We start from the raw sequence: 21376 nt of genomic DNA, 5'->3' as shown, positions 1-21376 counted from the left end.
CTAAATCAGCCAGAGGGGGGGCCATGTTCTCAGGGTGAAAGCCCTTCACTCGTCACTGTCATCAACCCCCAATCTATGACCTCAAATTATCTTTCAGCCATTCTTCATGTAGCTCACCCTAAAGAAGTTGTCAAGCCACAAAGCTTTTTCTGGCAATCCTTCAGCCCTCCGCACCCTGAGCCAGACGCAGCCCAGAGAGGAGGGCGGGCTGTAGACCTGCCACTTCCTTCCTGTGCTGACCTTCAGCAGGGCAGCTCCCGCCGCCTCCTTCCCTGCCCTTCCCTTCCTCTCACTCTCCATTCCTAACTCAGTAGGACTTGGTTGTCCAAGTGTCACAAAGTGAGGCAGAAAGACACACTGGTCTTGGGGTGAAGTCACTGTCCTGTCAGTTGTCTAAGCCCACCTGCAACGTCTGCCCCTCGGGGGTGCTCTGAGGAGAAGGAGGACAGGGGGCACACAGTCTTGGAATTATGAAATGTGCCAGCTCTGTCTCACACCAGTGCTCGTTAGCCCACCTCAGACCCCCAACCCAGAGCAAGGCCAAGCAGCACCACTCGTCTTTGTAACAGGAATTAGGTGAGGTGACCAGCTGACTAGGGATCCGCTACTGAGATGGTCAGCTTTGCGCATCACTCTGGAGCGTGCATTCCACCCCACTGACTGAACTCTCACAGCGAGGCACTACTCGTGCTCAGGGGACAAAGACAAGATTAGCGCCTTTGCTAAGACCACGCGTGCTAATGCCCTCGTCCGTGTCTCAGGTGTAAAGACCAGCTCCATGAAACCATCGGCCTCCTCTCCCAGACACCAGACACCACTAAACTCCTCTGTGCATCCATCACAAGGCAGAGAGGTATGTCTGCCCTCAGTCCTGACCAATCCACAATTTCTTCAGCCCTGAGACAGACATCACACTTGAATTTTTACCTCTGTCCATCTGCTTACGAAGCAGAGCTCCCATGCTAACAGAGTGTGGGAAGGCATGGTTTCTGGGGGGAAGGAAGCTGATGTGTGCCTCAGCGTTGCCAGGGCAACTGCGCAGTGGTACACAGTCCTGCTGGCAGGGAGGGTTGGCTGGGCATATCTGCGTTGGAGGTGAGACGTCCATCACAAGACCCCAAGCCAGGAGCAGGGATAGGACAAGGAACTGGAAAGCAGAGGACACATTTTATGGCGAACAGAGTCTTCCCCACTCATGGAAGGAAGAATGCTGTGGTTTCCAGTGATTAATCTGGGATGTCACCTAGTTACCTCATCTGACCTTGCATACTGTGGGCAAGCTGCACCTGAGAGTTGAATTTCTGTTTTAGCTCTTGAGTGCTCATGTCTATGTGGTCTTTAGGTCAGAGGCAACAGTAACCGGCCTAGGTGGCATCTGAGTCGCCCTTTGTGTATCTCAGTGTGCGCAGAGCGGTGTGGGTCTCGCTGAAGCACAAGCTCACCTTCTCATCTGGAGATAGCAAGGGCTCAAAAGCATCTCAGAAACCCAAAGAACACCGGGCCTGATGTTGAGCTGTGTGATCCTATTTCTCCCTGCGGTCTGGTGTGAGTGAATGTCTGGCACTGTATGTTGGAGTTGGGACCCGGAAGGACCAGGAGACAGAGACCAAAGCTCAGATGAAGGGCACTGAGCATAGGGTGATGTCATACAAAGTAGATGGGCCAACTGCCCAACACTTTCTGGACCACAGCCCTTGTGAATGAAGAAGGCTTCTTCTGAGGGCTCCAGAGAGGGTGACCGCTGCCAGGGAAGTGGTGAGAGCGGGGTCCCATCACAGTGCTTGAAAGTAACACACAGGGCTCAATTTAGCTCTGCATAAAGGAAGCATGGTGCACATGTCTATAACCCCAGCACTCTAGAAGCAGAGAAAGGAAGACCAGAAGAAGTTCAAGGCCAACCTTAGCTACATAACAAGTTCAAGGTCAATCTTACCTACAAAGCAAGTTCAAGGTCAACCTTACCTACATAGCAAGTTCAAGGCCAACCTTACCTACATAGCAAGTTCAAGGTCAACCTTACCTACATAGCAAGTTCAAGGCCAACTTTACCTACATAGCAAGTTCAAGGTCACTCAGGGATACCTGAGACCCCATAACAATCAAAACTACAGCAAACAGACTAACACTCCGTTCCCCAGCACAGCCGACGGCAGAAGCCAGTGTGGTTACTTTTCCCTCAACGTATGGGAACAACCGTGGACAGGTGACATTCTTGGATTCCCAGCACCACTTCTGTGACCCACCAGCTCCGCAGACCTGAATACAACCATCATCTTCCTGAAGTCTACGTCCTCTGATGCAAGAGCTGGCCCAGAGCCTTACTCTTTCCCTTCGGCCATCAGGGGCGCACCCGAACTGCACAGAACCCTGAAAACCTCCCAGTAGCTAAGGCCTCGCTGACAGCTGAGTACTCACTTCCACGGAACTCAACAAAATGCCACACTGAGCCCTCCCTCCGACTGAGGCAGGAAACTGCCATGCTCACATTTGCTGCTTCTGCTCAGACACACCCGAGTTGGCCTTCAAGAACTTTCTTGGACATTTTCGCTGGGCTCCAGGCACATACAATGTTCCCATGGAGCTGTGAAGCTCCTCATACTCTGGAAAAGCACTTTTTGGCCTTGTAAATAACTAGCCTTTCCGAGACTCTACACAGCTGCTAGTAAGGCCGCCTCTGGTTTACCTTCAGAGACAGTGAAGAAGCCGGTACTAGGTTTGAACTCCCTCTTTTGATACGTTGTTTCATATATATATATCCAACTCAACTCTACCATGCACTCCCCGGCCCCCCCCCCAAAAAAATCTTTGTGGTGCATCTGCCCGGACCCGTCATCTCACAGAGCCTTGACCAAAGCTACAACCTCAGTAAGTAGCAGTCAGTTCCATGGTCACCCTTCTCTTCACTCGGAGACATCTCAACTCCCAGATGCAATTCTGGGCTGGAGAGACGGCTCCATGGGTAAGGCACTGATCATCCAGTGACCGTACATGCGTGAAGACCCGCATGCAGATTCCCAGCACCCGTGTAAAGCCGGACAGTAGCCGGCATCTATAATCCCAGTGCAGAGATTATCACCGAGGCTCACAAACAGCCCGGTTTACACATGCCGGGTTTAACACACGGGCTCTCACATCGCACGGATGAATACATGTGTACATGCAAAGATGGGTTTTGAAAACAATTCACATCTGAGCGATGCCTCTCTGACAGTGAGTATGCCTCCTCCCAGAAGCCGTCGCCACGGGAAACCCAGACCCTCTTCTCACCTGCAAATTTGCACATGGCGGTAAAACGTGTGTGGGAATTTCATTCTCAGACGACCCTGCTGGCCCCAGAGGCTTGTTTTTCACCCGGAAGGCAGTGGTAGTGGTGGCAGTGGTAGTCTGTACTGCAAGGGCTGGCTGCCACACTGTCACATCTGAGCCATTGCCAAAGGCTTGAATTGCATTCTCTACAGTGAAACAAAAAAGGAAATTCCGATTCAGAGGTAAACAGCAACTATAGCAGGTAGGATGTGTACAGCAAAGGGGGCACAGGAGCAATTCTGGATCTAGCACGCTGGATGTCTCAGAACAAACCAATCCACCCATCCCCCGACCCATGCCCTCATCCCCCCACTCCCCACCCCCCAACCCATCAAACCAATCACTCACTCTCACACACACACACACACACACACACACACACACACTCACATACACACACACACACTCACACACACACACACACACACTCACATACACACACACACACACACACACACACACACACACACACACACACACACACCTTACTGGTGCTGAGAACCAATGTCTTGGATTAGGTGCTCAATAATGCACTCATTAAATACTGAGCCAGAAACTTAACTATACCATGAACACTCCAAGAACTTATTGTCAGCCTGTTGAAAGACATCCTCAGACTCAGAAGTGGCACCACAGTCACGTCATTTTCCAGGAAAAAGGAAAATCCCTACACTGTGTTAGGACTCTATATGGAATGGAAGTTAACCAGTGGCATTTTCTATAGCCTGGAGCTAAAACAATGCTAACACTCACACTCACTTGATAGGAGAATGCAGCCAGTTTCTCTAGAAGAAAAATCTGCCCCAGACCTCACTCATATCTACTGAAAATTTTAGTATGATTATTTTTCTCCTTTCTGCTTCCAGTCTTCCAAACAAAATCTGCATAATTAGATAGGCAAACCCTGAGTAAATGAAAAGTTTGAAACGTGAAACTTTCAAAGCTTATTATAATTTCATGGGATTAGATTGTTTTTATGGCAAGAGTAAATTGGTTGTGTGTTGTTCCCTTCCTAAAATGAATAAAAAAACAGTTTTTAATCAGGTCTTTGGGGATTTGCCCTGGATTTAGGAATTTTTTTAAATTTCATATTCATTGTATAAGAAATCAAACTCCTTCATTTGGGACCTGAAAGTGCAAACGGCTAATACATGATGCTTACTTGGCACTTTTCGATATGAAAGACAGAATAGCCAAACCCTAATCTTCCCTTCAGACGTGACACTTGGTTTTAAAGTTGTCATCCTTCAAGTTTAGCACAATTGGAAGCTGCTTTTCCATGGCTCCACATTTGGGGTGGGTGGGGTCTGTGAGAGATGGCTTGCAAACGATGCAGCTTCGTGCTTCTAACTAGGCTCAGTGGTTTGGTGCCACACAGACTGCCGAGGAAGGCAAACCTGTAGACCAGGCTCCTTCAGGGACCTCCGGAGAAGAACAACACAGAGTCCCACGTTTCCTTCTTAGACAAAGAGGCTCAAGACAGAGTTTACTTTGTGAAGAGCATCCTGACCTTCCCAGGGGTGTCAACCTCACTCCTTTGAGTTCAGTTTTTCCCTTGCTCATTCACTAGAATGTTCCCTAGGTACCTACTAAATCTCAGGTGTGAGGTGTGGCTCCACGTACTAAGCGTAAGGTAAGGTCTTGAACAGCAGTGACAGCAACCTAATCATGGGTGACACCAAATGCCAGAATCTTCTCTCTTCCCGACATACCTGTCTGCCATGCACCCAGCTCTAACATGACCACTTTCCAGTCCCAACTGTAACCAACAATGACTACAGCTGTGTTCATGACAAGGGAGCTCGAGAAGCCTGGCCTCACCTCAAGGAAGTGGAGTGAGGTTTCCACACAGGAGTCACATTTAAGGAAGTGTAACGGCTTCTACTTCAGGGCCCTCTGTAAGGCACTGCATTTGCAGCCCTGTGCCCCATCCAAACCAGGATAAATCTGATGACTATGAAAGCCTTTGCCTGCCTTGGCATTTGTTTTTATTTAAAAAGTCATCAATAAGACTATCCTCCCCTTTACCAAACATTGCCAAAGAGCGACAACTTTGATTTCTCTCTGAAGAGCAAATTTTCCATTGCTTTATTTTTGCTAAAACTTGTATTCAACAAGAAGAGCACAAGATGTCTTTTTTTAAATGCATAAAATAAAACCCAAACAAAAGGTCCAATTGTAACATGCTGGTACACCCAATGTTTTAGCAAATGCCTCCATTTTTTAAGCTCATTTTTTGGGTTCAAATGGTACCCAAGAACTCAAAAGATCATTTTGGTTTTGGGAGAACCAAACTAAGGCATTGCAGCTGCACTGTTTGACACACCTATCAAGCAAGTTTGTTTTTGTGAAATGTCCACGAGTTGTTTTCCCATACAGTTGGTAAATCTCTAGCTAATTCTTCTAAAACCAGCCCACACAAAACGTTGTGCAGAACTTATCACTTGAAGATGAAGTCCTTCAGGGGTGTGGCTGAACCATAATATCTGTCACTAAGAAGTCAGACCTGACCCCTGATATCCAGGATTATACACCTGTCAACAGGTCCTTCAAGACCAACCACTAGCAGGTCTTTGGGAGCCATGAAGCCAATCAAGGTTCAAAGCTTTGGGTCGTAACTGTAAGAACGCTAGACTCTTTCTCAGCTGTCATGTGGATACGACACTGGCATCCTGTAGGGTTCTCATGTGGAGTATACAAAATGAAACTGCATGAGCTCTGTACCACCTACAACACCGGGTTGTGTTTCCACTGGAAAGTCATCCAGAAGATGCCCGGCCATCATGAAGCCATGTGTGAGAGAGACCTGCTGTCCCAATATTAAGTTTTCCTGGCATATGCCCATGGTTCATATGGGTATACAACATCCCTGTCCCTTTGCCTAACATGACTCCAAATTGCCTAAAGAACGCCACAGCAGTGAACAGCCCTGATCCCAAAGAGGAGTGTCCTGCCCCCGGAAGACTCAACTCCCAAGAAAACCCAGATCCCCAAGGTCCCCGCTGCACGGCCAGACTCCCCCATCAAGACAGATCCAGACGCAGAGCAACGAGCTGTTGATTTTAACGTTCTAATTTCCCCAGCCAAGTCCTCAGAGGCCCGTCCTATCCACTTTGTTTGAGCTTTTCACATTTTATATCCCTACCAGCTTTTCAGAACCTGGGAGTGGACTTTCCATTGGCTGCCAAGATGAAAATTTGGTCTGTGGGGAGAGACATTCTTTCCTACATAATACACCCTCAGCTACTTGAATCTCTTGTCCTCACAGGCCTTTGGGATCACAGTCTTGGCAGCACCCAATCCATCACTTCTGTGGCTCCCTGCCGCGTCACTGAGTGTGCCAAAAGAAGCAAAAGTCATCACCAACCATCAGGAAAGGGAGGGAGACAGAGGGAGAACGGAGCAAAGCGAGCTTTAGCTCCAAGAGGAAAACATGTATGCAAGGGCATTCATCTTACTCCTGAAAGACTTACTGAGACACGTATTGTCCTTAAAAAAATTCAGAAATTTCAAGCATTCTTCCAGGTCATTGCCACTGTTGCTGCAGTCGCACCAGGGGGCCACGCTGAGGCTGTTGGAGTCTATGTAGTTGGGGGTCATGACCGTGCCTACAAGAGACAAAGACAAGGCGTGTTGCTGCTGTCCTCCTGCGCTGACACAGACTTTTCTGTGGCCTAAAAGGAAACAAATGTTGGCCTGACAGCGGGTAATGCCACGGCTAATGGCAAAACGCTGTGTCTGCTGGGTGGGAAGTTATGTTAAGCGGTGCCTTCCTCATGGTGATTTATCTTGAACACGCAGAATGATTTTTACATTTACTTTAAAAATCATAATCAAACTCCTTGGGCTGGATTTTCTTCCTGCACAAATGGTATGGATGTCAGGGAGAAGGCGAGAACTAAGAATCTATGTGCTGCCAAATCCCTTGCCTTTTCCTGAAAAATGCCATTAATCTTCACAAATCAGAGTGTTCTGGGTGCACACTTCTTAAGAATTCCTTTAAGGCTCTTAATCCAGTCTCCTCAGAAACAAACGGCTTCTTTAGGGTAACACAGGGAAGTGATGATGCCTCTAATGAGGCCCCCAAGTTCTCAGTGTCTACAAATGTAAACAGAGAGGCGTTCATCCCCCAGACTCTCAGCTGATTTACATAAGGTCACCACAGTGGAAAGAGATGGAAGTAAGGCTGGGGTGTAGCTCAGCTGCGGTCGCTTGTACAATCCACAGCCTCACAGAGGCCAGGCATGGTGGGCCACGCCTGTAATCCCAACACACTTGGGAAGTGGAGGTAGAGTTCGAGGTCACCCTTAGATAGGAAGAGAGTCTAAGGCCAGTGGGCTACACGAGATTCTAGCAAAAGAAGAAGAGGAGGAGGAGCCTCTAAGGGAGGGAAGGGAGGGAAAGGAAACAGAAAGCCGGTGGAACTGCCTCGTTGTCTACAGATCCACAGCAGTTCCCACAGAGTTGCTGTGGTGTGAGCCTTCCTGCTTATGGACGTGTGGTTTTCTGGTGAGTCCTCCACTGGGAGAAGTATACACTGCGTTTATATTTAATACAACTCAAATGTCTTCTCCTGGGTGGCTCACACCCGGCAATGCCCACGAACGCCAAGGGCTTTCTGTTTTTAGTTACTCTCGTGGAAGGAAGAAGTTAGGTGGTCGGAAACCCAGATGACGAGTTTGGCTACAAACGCAGCGCAGAAGTCTTGGGAAGCTCTTCCGGGGTCAAGGGCATGTTGCTGGTTTCCTGCTGCTCTGCCACTTGTTTCTGAACTCATCCCATTATTAGCATGAGAATCAATTTTCATCCGCACCTCACAGAGAAGTCTGATTCACCAGGCACTGGGTAAGAGACTGGGGAGGTCACCGCCACTGCACCCCAGAGGCCGCAGTGGATCCCCAACACGTGAAGAGCCAGGAACAAGGGTTGTGACTCAGGAAAACATGTGCGCGAAGACATCCAGACCCAGGAGAGAAATACTCTTTGGCCTGCACCACACACTTCATCTACATTTGTTCCCTCTGTTTCATCATCCTCAGGCACAGAAGGCTTTGCCAAGCCTGGGAATGAGCTCATCGAAATGCTGGCAGTGCCTCGCCTTGGCCACTCGCAGGGGAGTTAATGAGTGCAAACTCCTGGAAGGACACGGGCTGAAATACTAACAGTGATCACATCTGGGAGTGGGATTCCATCTGCGGAGACTCAGCACCGTCTCCCGGGAGCATCCCTGCGTTCACTTACCTTTTTTTTTTTTTTTAATTTTGAAACAGTGCATATGCCTTAACTGCTTTTGTTATTTCTTCATGTCCTTAATTTCATACATCCTCCCAGGTGGAGACTGAGAACTTCGCTACTGAGAGCAGGAACACGTTTCTGCACTTCTAACTTAGGGAGGGTGCGTACCTGGAGGAACTGTAACAGATTACTCAAGGCACCCCACGTGGGAGCACAGGCATCCTTTTAAAAAGTTAGAAGTGACTAACCTTGCATTAAGCACTCACTCACTTAAGCCAAAGGCTCTCACTGAAGACCTCTGATGAGCTGTGGCTGTGCTGCCACACTCCAGGTGGGAGGGTCTCCCTGCTGGCGACCTACAGAGGCCTCCCTGGAAGGCTCTGGGCCAGGGCTATGTGACAGCTGTGTCTTCTCTCACCTTCCACAGCCCCACTGCGCGTCCCTTCTCAAATGCCAACCATGATGGAGCCATGACGGAGCAGCTTCAGCTGTCCCTGGTACCTGCCTGGGGACAGTGCCTTCCTTCCTGCCAGCTCTGCTTACCCCAAACAGAAGTCTTCCTCTTTCTAGATCTTTCCCCCCACAAAGAGTCATGTTTAATTTTACTATTCTCTTAAATACCTGAGCATATGGCTTACCTAGTGCCACCACCCTCCCAAACTAGAAAATACAGTTTTGGTTTTTTCAAATTATTTACAAGCAAAAAAAAAAAAACCCTAAACAATCCCCTGTGCATCAGGAGTCAAATGGCCAAGAAGGACAAATGACAAGAAGCTCCTCAGTGTTGGGGAGTTCATTCTCAAAGGGCCGTTTCTCAGACCCGAAGTCCCCGACTCAGTTAACTTTGATTTGCTCTCCCCTTTCAAACACCCAATGCACTCTGCTTCTGTCCTGTGGCCAGTTCCCCAAGGAGATGTTTCACTTCCTTAAAATCTGTAGCTTTCCTGCTCCTTAATTATCCCAGACTCTCCTTTCTCCAGCATCTATCTCCGCCCTCCCTCCCGGCTTTCTTCAAACCCCCAGTACAGTCCACTAGGAAATGTATTCATGCGCAGACATCTCGTGCTGCCGTGTATTTCAGATTCTCCTGCCCCCCTCACCCCCCATCCCCCCATCCCGTGTCTTACCAATCAGTCCCGAGTAGGCCAGGAGGCAGTCTGCGTAATTCTCCTTAAGACAGTTGCTGACAGACCTTGATTCTGGCTGGCAGTTGGTAAAAAAATCCGCAAGGCGAGATCTGCAACAGAAAGTGGGGGGTGGGGGATGGGGGGGGGGGAGAAAAGGAGGGAAGGTTGTGCGCTGAAAACACTCCAGGCCTCAGAACTGAGAGAGGGGGTGCATGGAGAAGCCTGGAGCAGGCTCGGGGGTGTGGCTGGCCTGAGGAGCAACTTCTGATGTTTCAAGGCACAGGAGGCCACTGTGGTTGCTGACACTTCAGTGAGTAGAGGATTTTGGGGTGTTCACAGTACAAAGACACAAACACTCTAATTAGCCAAACCATTACACACTGCATATGAGCACGTATTGAAACATCACCCCATAGCCCAGAAATATGCATGATATAGTATGTCCATGACAAATACAAAATATACATGAAGAGGGGGGGAAAACCCACTAAGTCTTGGACAGACATAACAATAATTCCTTTGGCAGTATGCTGCTTTACGCTCTTTCTCCCCCCACCCCCCCACCCCTACCCCAGGATATGGGTAATTCTTTCCTTAACTCAACCTTCCCCCTGCCCCTCCCCCAGCCCCCACCTACCTGTGTGAGGCTGCTTGTTTAGACAGAAATCTTTGGGGTCTGTAACTGGAGAAACCTAGAGGCTTTGAAGTTTCCATTCAATATTTATTTCTGACTAGACTTATTTGCATCTTTAGGAAATACGCTTCTCCACACGCTCACCGGAGATCCACAGCGGGAAAATATTTACTTTATACAGAAACATGTTCCTGGCATCAAAATTGGATCCTACAGCCCATCTGCTCCCATAATTCCTAGAGCCGTGAAAAATGCATATCTCTGTCTCCTGAGTCTCTTCTCATCCCCCCAGGCCAAGCACAGTAGCGTCCCTGGTCCCCTAGCCCCATGCCACTAAAGAGTAAAAGGAAAGCCAAGCTGGGTAGGTGAGGCTCTCTGCAGGGCCCGCACAGCAGCCTGCGGCTAGATGCCTTGTCTGCAGGGCCCTTTGGCCAAGGTGCGGCTGGTAGTACTCCCAGCACTCAGGGTTAGGGTTAGGACTGTCAGGAAGCCCTGAGTGCGTGATGGTGAAGGCACAGAGATACACAGGCCTGAGCTTGCTGCGCTGAGCTGGGCCGGGCTGCAGGAGTTAAGGGTTTGTAAAGGCCCAATTTTCTCTGGGTTTTGGAGGTGGTGGTGGGTTGTTTTGTGTTTGAGATAAGGTTTTGCTATGTAATCCAGGATGTCCTCAAAGTTGTAATCCTCCTGCCTCAGCCTCCCAAGTGCTAGGATTATAGGCCTAAACTAGCATGCCTAGGATCATTCTCACCATTTTAACTAGAGAAGGCAGCCAAGGCCCTGGCCAGTGGTCAAAGCTCACAGGATACAGCAAGAGCTCTGTTTTGGGGGGCGGGATTGTACAAGGGGTCTGGGAACAGGCATTTGATGTGGTTCATTTTTTTTTTTTCCACACAGCACTGACACTCCTTGGTGAGTCTCTCAGCACACTTCCAGAGCAGGGCCATGGGCTCTGCAAACCTCCCCTCCCCAGATTGGTGAGACTCTGAATAGTGTGAGCGCGTGGACACAAGCAAAGCCAAGGGCCTGCTAGAATCCTCCACCTCCTCCCAAACACGCAGAATAGCAAAAGACCTGGCTAGTTCTACAGTCTGGCCAACAGATTTTTTATTTTCAGGAAATCCCTAAAGATACCTCAGGCTCACTCCACTAGACCCACCGGTGTTGAGGGATGGTCTGATGTATTTTGATGCTAATTACTGTTTGCTGTCTGTGTGACCCAACTTTTGCTTAATAAATAAGGCATCCCACCTGGACAGGGCTAAGCAGATAGGTGGGGCTTAGAGAGAGAGGGATCCTGGGAAGAAGAAAAGAGAGACTGCCAGAAGAAAAAAAGGAGAGAGACCTGAGAAGAGAGGAAGGCCGCCATGGGTTAGATGGAGGAGACGCACATGGCCGGCGTGGATGGAGATTTGGCCCAGATGAAGAACATTAGCAAGTATTTGGGATTATGGAAGGGAGGTAGCTTGACAGAAGTTATTGGAAGCAGATGGCATGGGATTGAGGCCGGGATCTCATGCCTGCCCCATTACGGGAGGTAGTTTAGAGGATTGCTATCTGCCCTGCCCCAGGTTAACTAAGGCTATTTTAAAATATAACAACTGTCTGTGTCTTGATTGATTGCTAGCCAGGCCTACAGGTAATACAGAAAAATTTTAAAAACAATACACCGACATTCAGCTCGGATGGGGCGTTAATTTCAGAACAAAACTCCTGGTCATGAAAGGTACTGATCTAATAGGAAGGCCACCTTCACCACAGACAGCTCTCCCCAGACGCTGACCGGTAGTGGCAGCTGGCTGAACAGTACCTTGGCCTGCAGACCCCCTCCTGCCCACATGCGCTCACGTGCCTTGAGTCTCTAAAGCACACTGCTACCTGACAGCACTGTGATGCAGACCTCAATCCCCCTGCACATGGACACACCACCATGGACACACCACGAGACTCACTCTACTTAACATCCAGAACTGACTCACAACTGGACCCTGGATGGACGGTTAACTGAGTCCGTGCATTGCAGAAAACACAAGCCTGACTGGGAGACCTAAGCGGCTCTAAGCGGGACCCCAGTGGTTGCATTTTGAGAGGGGGTGACAGACGAAGGCCCCAGCTCTAAGATGAGTAAGGCTGAAGACCACAGCCTGAGAAGGGAGATCAGCTCAGAAGAATATATTCCTTATCCAACCTAAAGAATACAACTTTCCCGTCACCATCCTTTCTCCAGGCAGTACCCAGGGTTTTCACCTAATTTGAACTACATGTTTCCTCTTAAACTCTAATAAAATTATCCTCATGGCTCCTTCTGAGTCTGTTTTCAAGTTATTTTGTTAATGAAACCAATAGCCCCCAAAGGGAACCTCCGTGTCCCCAGTAACAAGACCAGTGCACCACGGACAAAGAGTTTCAGAATCCAGGTGTGTACGGGGGTCACTGTTACAGCACCCACATTTCTGGGGTTCTATCAGAGCTGTTCCTCACTTACTCCTCACATTCACCTTGGGGGACAACATGATGACACTTGCACTATTGTGGACAGAAAACTGAGTGAGGTAAGAATTCCACAGAGCGGTGTGGCGGAGTTGGCTCGTTGTGGGCAGGCGGCCACTGGAGGAACTGTGGGAACTGCTTGACGTTGGAACAGCAGCCACACCACAATGTGGTACTTATAGCACCGTAATCAACAAATGCTGTAAAGCGGTTGTTCCCGGATGATAAATGAGCCATGCTGAAGAGACATGATGCTGTTGGTCCTATGGGTGAAGACTGGGCGGTGTCTTGGCTGTCTGACCCAGTCCTCTGGGCCAGGCTTCTCTGGTGCTACATAAAACCATATGGCACAACAACACTCCTCAGCCTTTTCCAACGAGAAGAGGAATCCATCCTTTCCAACGCCTCTCCTCAACAGAGCTCTAAGACACCTCTAGTGCTGCATGCCCAGGGCCACGCGCAGCGGTCAGGCAGACTAACTGTCTGAGCTCAAGAGACTAACTGCTGTCTTGGCGTGCTCCTAATACAGTGATGAGGAAGACCTTGCCTGTCGCTTTTAACTCTCAACTGTCCAGAAGCCGCAAGAAAAATGTTAAAGGATTCTGATAGTACCTTGTTGGTTCTTTTTTGTTTGCTTGCTTTCAATTTCAGATAGGGTCTTACATCGCCCAGGCTGGCCTCAACTGGGTATGTAGCTATGAATAACCTTCAAACTCCCAATCCTCCTGCCTCCACTTCCTAAGTGTTGGGAGAGCAGCCTTCACGGTCAGCAAGTCCTTGAAAACTGTCAAGAAAGGCTGCTAAGAAAAATGAAACCAAAGACAAAAGAAGAACGTAACAGACAGCATTACATATGACCTAGTTCTTTCCTGGCAAGTCTAATGAGGTAGGTATTTTGTTGTTTTAAGTTTTTGCCTTATTTATTCATTTTTGATGTTTTTAATTAGCACACGAAGTAACAGGTTTCCCTGTGGCATTTCGTAACACTTACTTTGGATTAATTCCCACACACACACTATGCCTTTCTGCCACCTCCCTGCCCTACCCCCCACCACAAACCCTAATCCTAATTTTATACTTGAGGAAAGTAAGTCTTCATTCTAGAGGAAAACAGGAAAAGAACAGAACCTGGATTTTAAAACTACACACTGACCCCCCTGCAAATGCTTTTAGCCCGCTGCTACAACGGCTCTGAGAAGTCAAGCCATGGGACAGAGACACAAGGACAGGCACAACTGCTGCCAAGGCAAAGGAGCATGCGACAGGCAGAAGGCGCGCCCGCCGTACTGCACGTCTCCCGTAACTCCAGGGTAACACTTATGAAGGATTCGCATGTGCTGGGTGCTGGTTTATACCCGTGACGTGTAGTCACACAGTCAACTCTCACAACAGCCTTACTGAGCCGGAGCCCCACTATCTAGAGGAGAAAACTGAGACAGAGGCAGACGGCGTAGACCCTTCCAAGTTCTAGAGCGCCGTGGTTGGGACTGGGGGGGGCGGGCGCGGCCACATTCCACCCAGCTCAGGCACCACACAAGGCCCTCAACCACTACAGTTAGCTCACAGCCTGCCAGGAGCACTGCGAACCACGTCACCTGGGGTGGTGGGGCTGGAAAGGACACAACCAGTGAACACAGTTTAGATTTTGTCCTGAAGGCATGAGGGCCACCAAAGGACTTTAAACTGGTACGTAAAATGGCCAGGTGTGTGTGTTAGAAAGGCTCTTCCTCAGATCTCCCGGTGGTTGTTCAGCGAAGATCCTAGGTCTTATGTGTACCCACACCACTTGAACAGTAATCAGGCACACAGTATGTGGAAGAGGGCAGGGTATTTGTGTGTATGTGTGTGTGTGTGTATCTATATATGTGTGTGCGTGTGTATGTTTGTGTATATATGTGAGTGTGTGTATATGTGTGTATGTGTGTGTCTGTATGTGTGAGTTGTGTGTCTGTGTGTATATGTATGTGTGTATGTTTGTGTATGTGGGAGTGTGTGGGTGTATATGTGTGTGTATGTGTGTATGTGTGTGTATGTATGAGTGTGTGTCTGTGTGTATATGTATGTGTGTGCATGTATGTATGTTTGTGTATGTATGTGTGAGTGTGTATATATATGTATATGTGTATATGTGTGTGTATGTATGTGTGAGCGTGTATGAGCGTGTGTGAGCGTGTATGAGCGTGTGTGTGTGTGTGTGTGTGTGTGTGTGTGTGTGTGTGTGTGTTTCCCAGAAGAATCACAGCAAAGCACTGAGGACCAGGGAGAGATACAAAGGAGAGAATATTTTGAAGTGACGGAAGTCAAGATGCAGAGAGCAGTGGGCAAGCAAAAAAAAAAAAAGCCTCAGAATAAGGATAACTCATCAGAGCAATGGTGGTGTGGTGGGAAAGGCATGGGACAGGTTTGCAGCTATGGCTCTTCCAAGTCCACGGTGTCTTGAGAAATCAAGTTTCGGTAAGCGGTTAGGTCACTGGCTCTGTCTCAGCAGCCATCCACCACCTGAACACCTACTGTGTACACAGCTTCAGCAGCCCTCGGACACCGCCATGCACATGCCCCCTGCTGACCCTGAGCTGTGAATCATGCTGTAAATTGGTTTTAGTGGCTTCTCTGCCTGGACCACTGTGATCTAAACAAGGAAGCATAAATGTCCGGCATGGGATTAACAAAGAAACTCCACAGTTGGATTTCTTACGGAGACATGAAATCTCCATGACTACAGCCGTGATGAGCGCTGATTGTTTTTCTCTGAGAAAATGAAAAGGAAATGAATAGGCACTAATGTAGAAATGTGTCGCGCTCAGTCACAGAAAATCCCCACCCTCAAGGAAGAAAAAAGGGCTGGCAAGTGCCGTGAGGCCCCCAGGAAATCTGAGAAGCAGTGGTTGATGCAGAAAATAGCACAGGAAAGGGAGCATGCCGCTGACTGGAAATAGAAAAATGATTATAACGATAAAGTCTTGAAGCACACACTTCAACACAGCAGACGCTCTATGGACAGTGGGCTGAGGGACCACTTACCGGCCTTTTCTGTAACTTTTAGGAAAACCGTATTATGAAGAACACACAAACATGGACCAGCAAGGGTGGTGCACCTCTTCCTCGGCTACTGTAACCTCTAAGTGCTTTTCTGGGATGAACCCCATGGATGAGAGCCGTGTGGCTGGCGGTGTTGAGCCTGGGTGAAGACTGCGACCCTGAATGGGACCCAGGAAAGCCTGACCTTTACTAACCACAACTGCTAAGTGTGTTGCTTCTAACATCCTAGCTCTGGGATTTCCTTCTGGAAATCTCAGACATGCAGCCAGCCGGACACAAGAGTGCCTGAAACGAACAAGACAAAAACAAACAAAACAACAGCAACAACAACAAAAAACCGGTCCTTTGTTCTTTAAGTGGTCATGATGCTGCCATCTGCATCCCATTCAGCCACTAACCACCATGGAAACCATGGCACAAGACTTCTCTGAAGGGCGCCTCATCCAGCTTACAAGGCGGCAGAGGCTCAGTGTCCCAGAACAGGTGGCCACAGGTGGCCTATGTTGGAGAAGGAGCTGTCACACATCTGTAGCACCTCTTCAGGGTGGAAGGACAGACTTCCTTTCCATGGAACCTGAAGTCATCTGGCATAAAACCTGCTCTTCATACTTCATCCTCATGGTCCCCTGCCTTCAGAGGTGGCTGTGAGATACCGTGAAGGAATACCTCGGGGACAGGGAGAGCACATAAGAGAGGGTGACCCCATCCATGAACTGGGCTCTCCTTTGGTTCTCTGGACACCACCCGAGTCCATGTAACACAGAAGGACTTGATTATCCAATGAAAATCTTGAATTGTTAACATGCTGGCGTGGCCCACTTGGAGCCCTGGCTTTGATCCTCGGTATAAAGCCAGTTGTAGTGGTGCGCGCCCATAACCCCAGGACATGAGAGGTGGAGGCAGGAGGATGAGGAGCCCAGGGTTCTCTTCAGGTCCACTGAGGCCAGCCTGGGCTATGTGAGAACCTGGGGAGAGTGGGGAGGGAAGACTGAGATTGTTCCGGATCTCCGTTCAGGTCACTTGGCACATGGAAGCGTTCCCAGTGAGCGAACCAAGAGAAGGCTTTCTGTTCCAGAAACACCTCTCTACTCCACATTTCCTCTCAGGTCCCTCAGCTTGTGGCTGGACCTCCCCAACCTCAGCTCCTTTCTTCACTTGGAAGACAGGGACAGCGCCACACGTAAGCCACTTTGCACGGCTCCCAGGAGACCGAACGCCAGTTACACAGAGTTCTTCATGACACCTGCTGCTCCCTTCACTTCATCCTTTGCCCCCAGTTGCCAGACAATCCCACTGTAAAATGTCTGCCATTAAAAACGTACCCTTTCTCCACAGCCCCCTTTCTACCACATACGCAGAAGAGGCTACATCTGGGAAACCAGGCGAACCCACTTTCCCCAAAACAAAACTGAGAAGTCTGAGAGCCAGGAATCTTACTGCGTTCCTCTCAGTCAGAAGAACTTAAAGGCTGAAGACATTTCAGATAAAGCTACCTTATGAAAGAGATGGGGAGGAAAAGACATATTTTTCAATGGCTAAGTATCAGTAAGTTCGTTACTACTTCTAATACCTCATGCAGAATTTTTTAAAAATCTTAAAAAAAAGAAATCAAGCTTCTAATATTAGCCCAGGGAGGACAATGCTGGAGAACTGCAATGGTAATTGTCTAATACAGTGACACAAAACAGACTTTTCCTCCTTCTGTTTTTAGAAAATTACCTTAGCTGCTGTGCTCCAACAGCCCACTGGAGTGCACATCTGGAAAGGATCTTTCAGGAAATCAGAGCCTGTATTAAATACATTCTGCAGGAGGTGTTGTTCTGTGTCACTGGCTCCCTGGAGCAAAGGCTGGAGAAAGGCTGTGGAACCAAACTACAGGCCTGAGCCTGAGTCTACCTGCTGCCTGGGGGTGAGCCTGGGAGACAGCACGTAGCATACCCTTGCTGGGGCAGATACGCACACACCTCCTTGCTGCAAAGACTAGCGCTTCGGGCATCCTGTGTCCATCCGCCTCTACCTTAAGTTGTCACTCATGGTAAGATTACTGACCCTGGAACTGAGATGACTCAGCCTCAGTGACCAGGTACTGACGACTGCATCCTACAGCCTCTCCAGCGTCAGCGAGTCCTCTGCGCTAAGATGTTCTCAATCCCGGTTTCCACAAATCCTCGATCACCTCCATTCTGGTATTTCTGGAAGCCTCAGTGCACTGGCAAGAACCATGTGGATACACTGTCCATTCCTGTCCCCTTGGCTTCCTTGCCAAGGGCAGGGGCTCACCACATGGGTCACAGGCTTCCCTCACCACACTCTATGCCCCAACCTCCAGGGCTCTCTAAGGAAGGAGTTCAGACATCACAGGGGCATCTTGTGGTTTCCCCGTCCCCCATGTCCACTGCTGTCAGAAGCTTGCCAGGTGGAGCTGACAAGGTAAGGCTGCAGGGCGAGGCAGCTGTTATCATCCTTTCAGATCACATGACACTGTAGTGGCCCCTGAGGGAAGTCCAGGCAGCATCCAAATCAATGCTGGCAGTCCTCCCGAAGCCACCTTGCACACACACTGACAGCCATCACTCAACAGCCACCAGGTGCCTGACATGGCTGGGCAGTTACTCTCACACCAGCAGTTTTGCAAAAGTGAGTTATGGGTATTGGCAAGCAGATCCATCCCAACCAGGAAAGGGCTTTCCATAGCCTCTGGTCTGGTGTCCCAGCGCTGTCTTTCAGCCAGGGCTGCCTCCCCTACTTTCCTCAGAGGATCCATCCCAACATGCAAAGGCAAGATAAACAAACAGTAGGGAAGAGAAGAGCACAGAAAGACCACAGACAGCCCAAGCGCTGCATCTCAAAGTCAAATAAAGTTGTTTGTATTGCCCATGCCACGCTATGTCTATTAGCGCAGAAAATCTAGCTTTTCAGTGCTTGTTTTTAAGAGAAGGAACTGAGAGAGCAGAGAAATGGAAGGCTTTCTGGCTGATGAAGCAATCACAATGCTCACAGCCACCCAACAGTTGTCTGCTGGGATAACCGCAGGCGACAAATATGTTAAAACCCTTTAGAGTGAGTCTTAGCTCTTAAGCCCTTGATATTTCTGCAGGGAAAATTAATAAATCAGTTTTGTGACAATTTGGCCACAGGGAGAAATAGAAATCTAGATGTTCAACCAATCTTTCACCAGTAAGAGCTACACTGTAAGGCTCCAGACCAGCGCAGTGTGAATTTACATCATGTAGAACTCTGCAGGCCCTTGTGTCTTCAGGGGAGATTTTCAGAAGTGGACTCATATTCATCTTGAAACTCAAGTCTCACATCGCTTAGGAACTCCGGACCGCGAGGTCAACCACAGCGGCTTCATTCAACTATTCACGCCCACTCTTGCCTCAGAGAGAACTCTGAGATACATCCCAGTGTAGCTGCCATTCAGCAGAGTCAAGCATTAATGAGAGGGCTGAGGGCCACAGACAGAGAAGACACAGAATGCACACATCCCTGCTAGCTGGGTGAAAGCTACGTATCCGGAGCAGAGCTTTCAAGCTCCCTGGGAAGAAAATTCTAACACAGCTCACGACACCCAAAGAATTAAAACAAGATGTGTGTGTGAGAGAGAGAGAAAACCACTTGTGAAATCATGCATACTGACCCCTGGGCCACTTTTGATTCCTGGGGGTGTCTACACTCTAATGCTAGGAGCCTAAGACAATGCTACCTCACACAGTGAAAGGGACTTTGCTGGTGGGAACAAGGCAATACCAAGCAAGGACCCTTGGAGGTGGAAGTGGGGTGCCCTGTGTGAGACTCCGAAGGCTTCTGCTGGCTTTGGAAAAGGAGGGAAAGCCAGGTGTAGCGGTGTGTGCTGGTCGTCCCAGAATTCACAAAGCCAAGTCAGGAAGATTACTAATGCAAGGCCAGCCTGGGCTACACAGTAAGATCCTATAAAGCCGTGTGGGTTGGCTGGGCATGGTGGCACGTGGCATAATTCCAGCACTCAAGGAGGCAGAAGCTGTGATCTCTGTGTGTTCCAGGCCAGCCTGGTCTACAAAGCGAGTCCAGGACAGCCAAGGCCGCCCACCCCACACACACACAAAGAAGAAAAGGGGTAAAGCAAGAGGGAGGAGAAGATGATGACAACAAGAGTGACACAGGCAGACGACAGACAGACATATGAGCCAAGAAAGAGGAACAAGCTGTGGGTATGTAAAAGAACTCAGCCCACCTGGTACCCAAGGCTAGCCTAAGGCAACCATGATGAGCTGCAGACCTGAAGACTTGTGGGAGGATACATTCATGTTGCTTCAAGCCACCAGGTTTGTGCTAGTATGTTAGGAAAACACCCCTGAGCAACAGAAACAGCCAGAGGTTTTGACTATCAAATTGGCCGATGGATTAGAAACTGTTTCGATTGGGCTACTTACTAACTTTGGGCAAGGACCCTAACTCCTCTCTTCAGGCTATAACTGGGGGGTGGGTGGGGGGTTAGGGGGTTGGAGGGAGTGGGGCTAGGCAAGTCTGGTATCTTGCACCTGTTGACAGCTGCTCCTGATTCCTAGGCTAAAAGTATTGGGTACCAGTCTCTGCAGTTCTGCTCCGGGCCAGCCCAGGGACTCCACACTGACCTTGGGACCTCTGTGAAACACTAGGGTTTACATGACCACCCTGGTACTTCTAGAACCTGTGTGCTAGTAACTTGGTGTATAACTCCCATGTGTTCAAAGTCTGAAATCACTCAGTAAGTCCTTGAGACAGGAGGCTCATCCCTGTCACTGAGCCCAGAGCCCTTTTCCCCACAAGTCCTCTACTGTAGGACATCAGTCCATCCTACAGGCCAATGAGACCACAGCCCAAAAAACAGGCAGCGGAAGTGCAGCTCTATGTGTGGCTCCTACACTGAGCGCGGGCCTGGAGACCAGCCCTCGGGGCCTGTACTCATTACAGGGCGGCTGACTACTTTCAGAAGGGTGTGGAGAGACCGGTAACTTAATATCATGATGTTTATAGCCAAAGGGTCTGTCTGAACTCTAATTAGCTTTGGGAACAGCAAGTCAGTTCTAGAAATTATCACAAATGCTGCTTCCTTCAGTCAAGCGTTGGTTCTTTGGGGTTCCCAAAAGATGAAAAATTAAAATTACACACTCTCTTAACATCAATAATTCGCAAAGCCCTTCCCTGGTGCCCTGACTCTCCAAGGCAAGCGCTAACTGCCTCTGTGGAGCCTGGGCCTTAAGCTCTGCTCCATGGACTGTTGGCTCACCTGTGTCACATTAGCGGAGCCCTAGAGAGATGTGGGGAACGCGGAGAGAAACGGATGCCTGGGTGGCTAACGACCTACACCCCTACGAACAAACCTTACACAGGGAACACGAAAATAAGGTCTCCTATTAATCTTTAATGGGCTTGCAGACTTCCTAAGGAAAATTATATTCAACAGTAAATATACACTAGGCCATTTTTCTTTTAGGCAAGTCGTTTTAGAGTCAACAGGCTTTGAGCTGAGCAAACAGCTGCTCTCTAATGTCTTCCTTCCGGAGTCACGCACAGAGAACATCACAAA

The 21376-nt window shown here is 49.0% G+C and overlaps 1 protein-coding gene across 6 annotated transcripts in view; it reads right to left on the bottom strand.

The window, feature by feature from the left end:
• GFRA1 (GDNF family receptor alpha 1) overlaps positions 1 to 21376 on the bottom strand; it is a 201724-nt gene that overhangs the window by 19046 nt on the left and 161302 nt on the right. For all 6 annotated transcript variants that reach the window (XM_084772570.1, XM_084772571.1, XM_084772568.1 and 3 more), the window contains 3 exons: positions 9669 to 9778; positions 6780 to 6914; positions 3268 to 3452 (listed from right to left, as the gene is read on the bottom strand). In XM_084772570.1, coding sequence (XP_084628696.1) covers positions 3268 to 3452; positions 6780 to 6914; positions 9669 to 9778 — 430 coding nt within the window. The remainder of the gene's footprint in view (positions 1 to 3267; positions 3453 to 6779; positions 6915 to 9668; positions 9779 to 21376) is intronic.

Source organism: Acomys minous, assembly GCF_964271855.1.
Source record: "Acomys minous genome assembly, chromosome: 2".
NCBI lineage: Eukaryota > Metazoa > Chordata > Mammalia > Rodentia > Muridae > Acomys > Acomys minous.
This window is presented reverse-complemented; position numbering and strand designations above follow the sequence as displayed.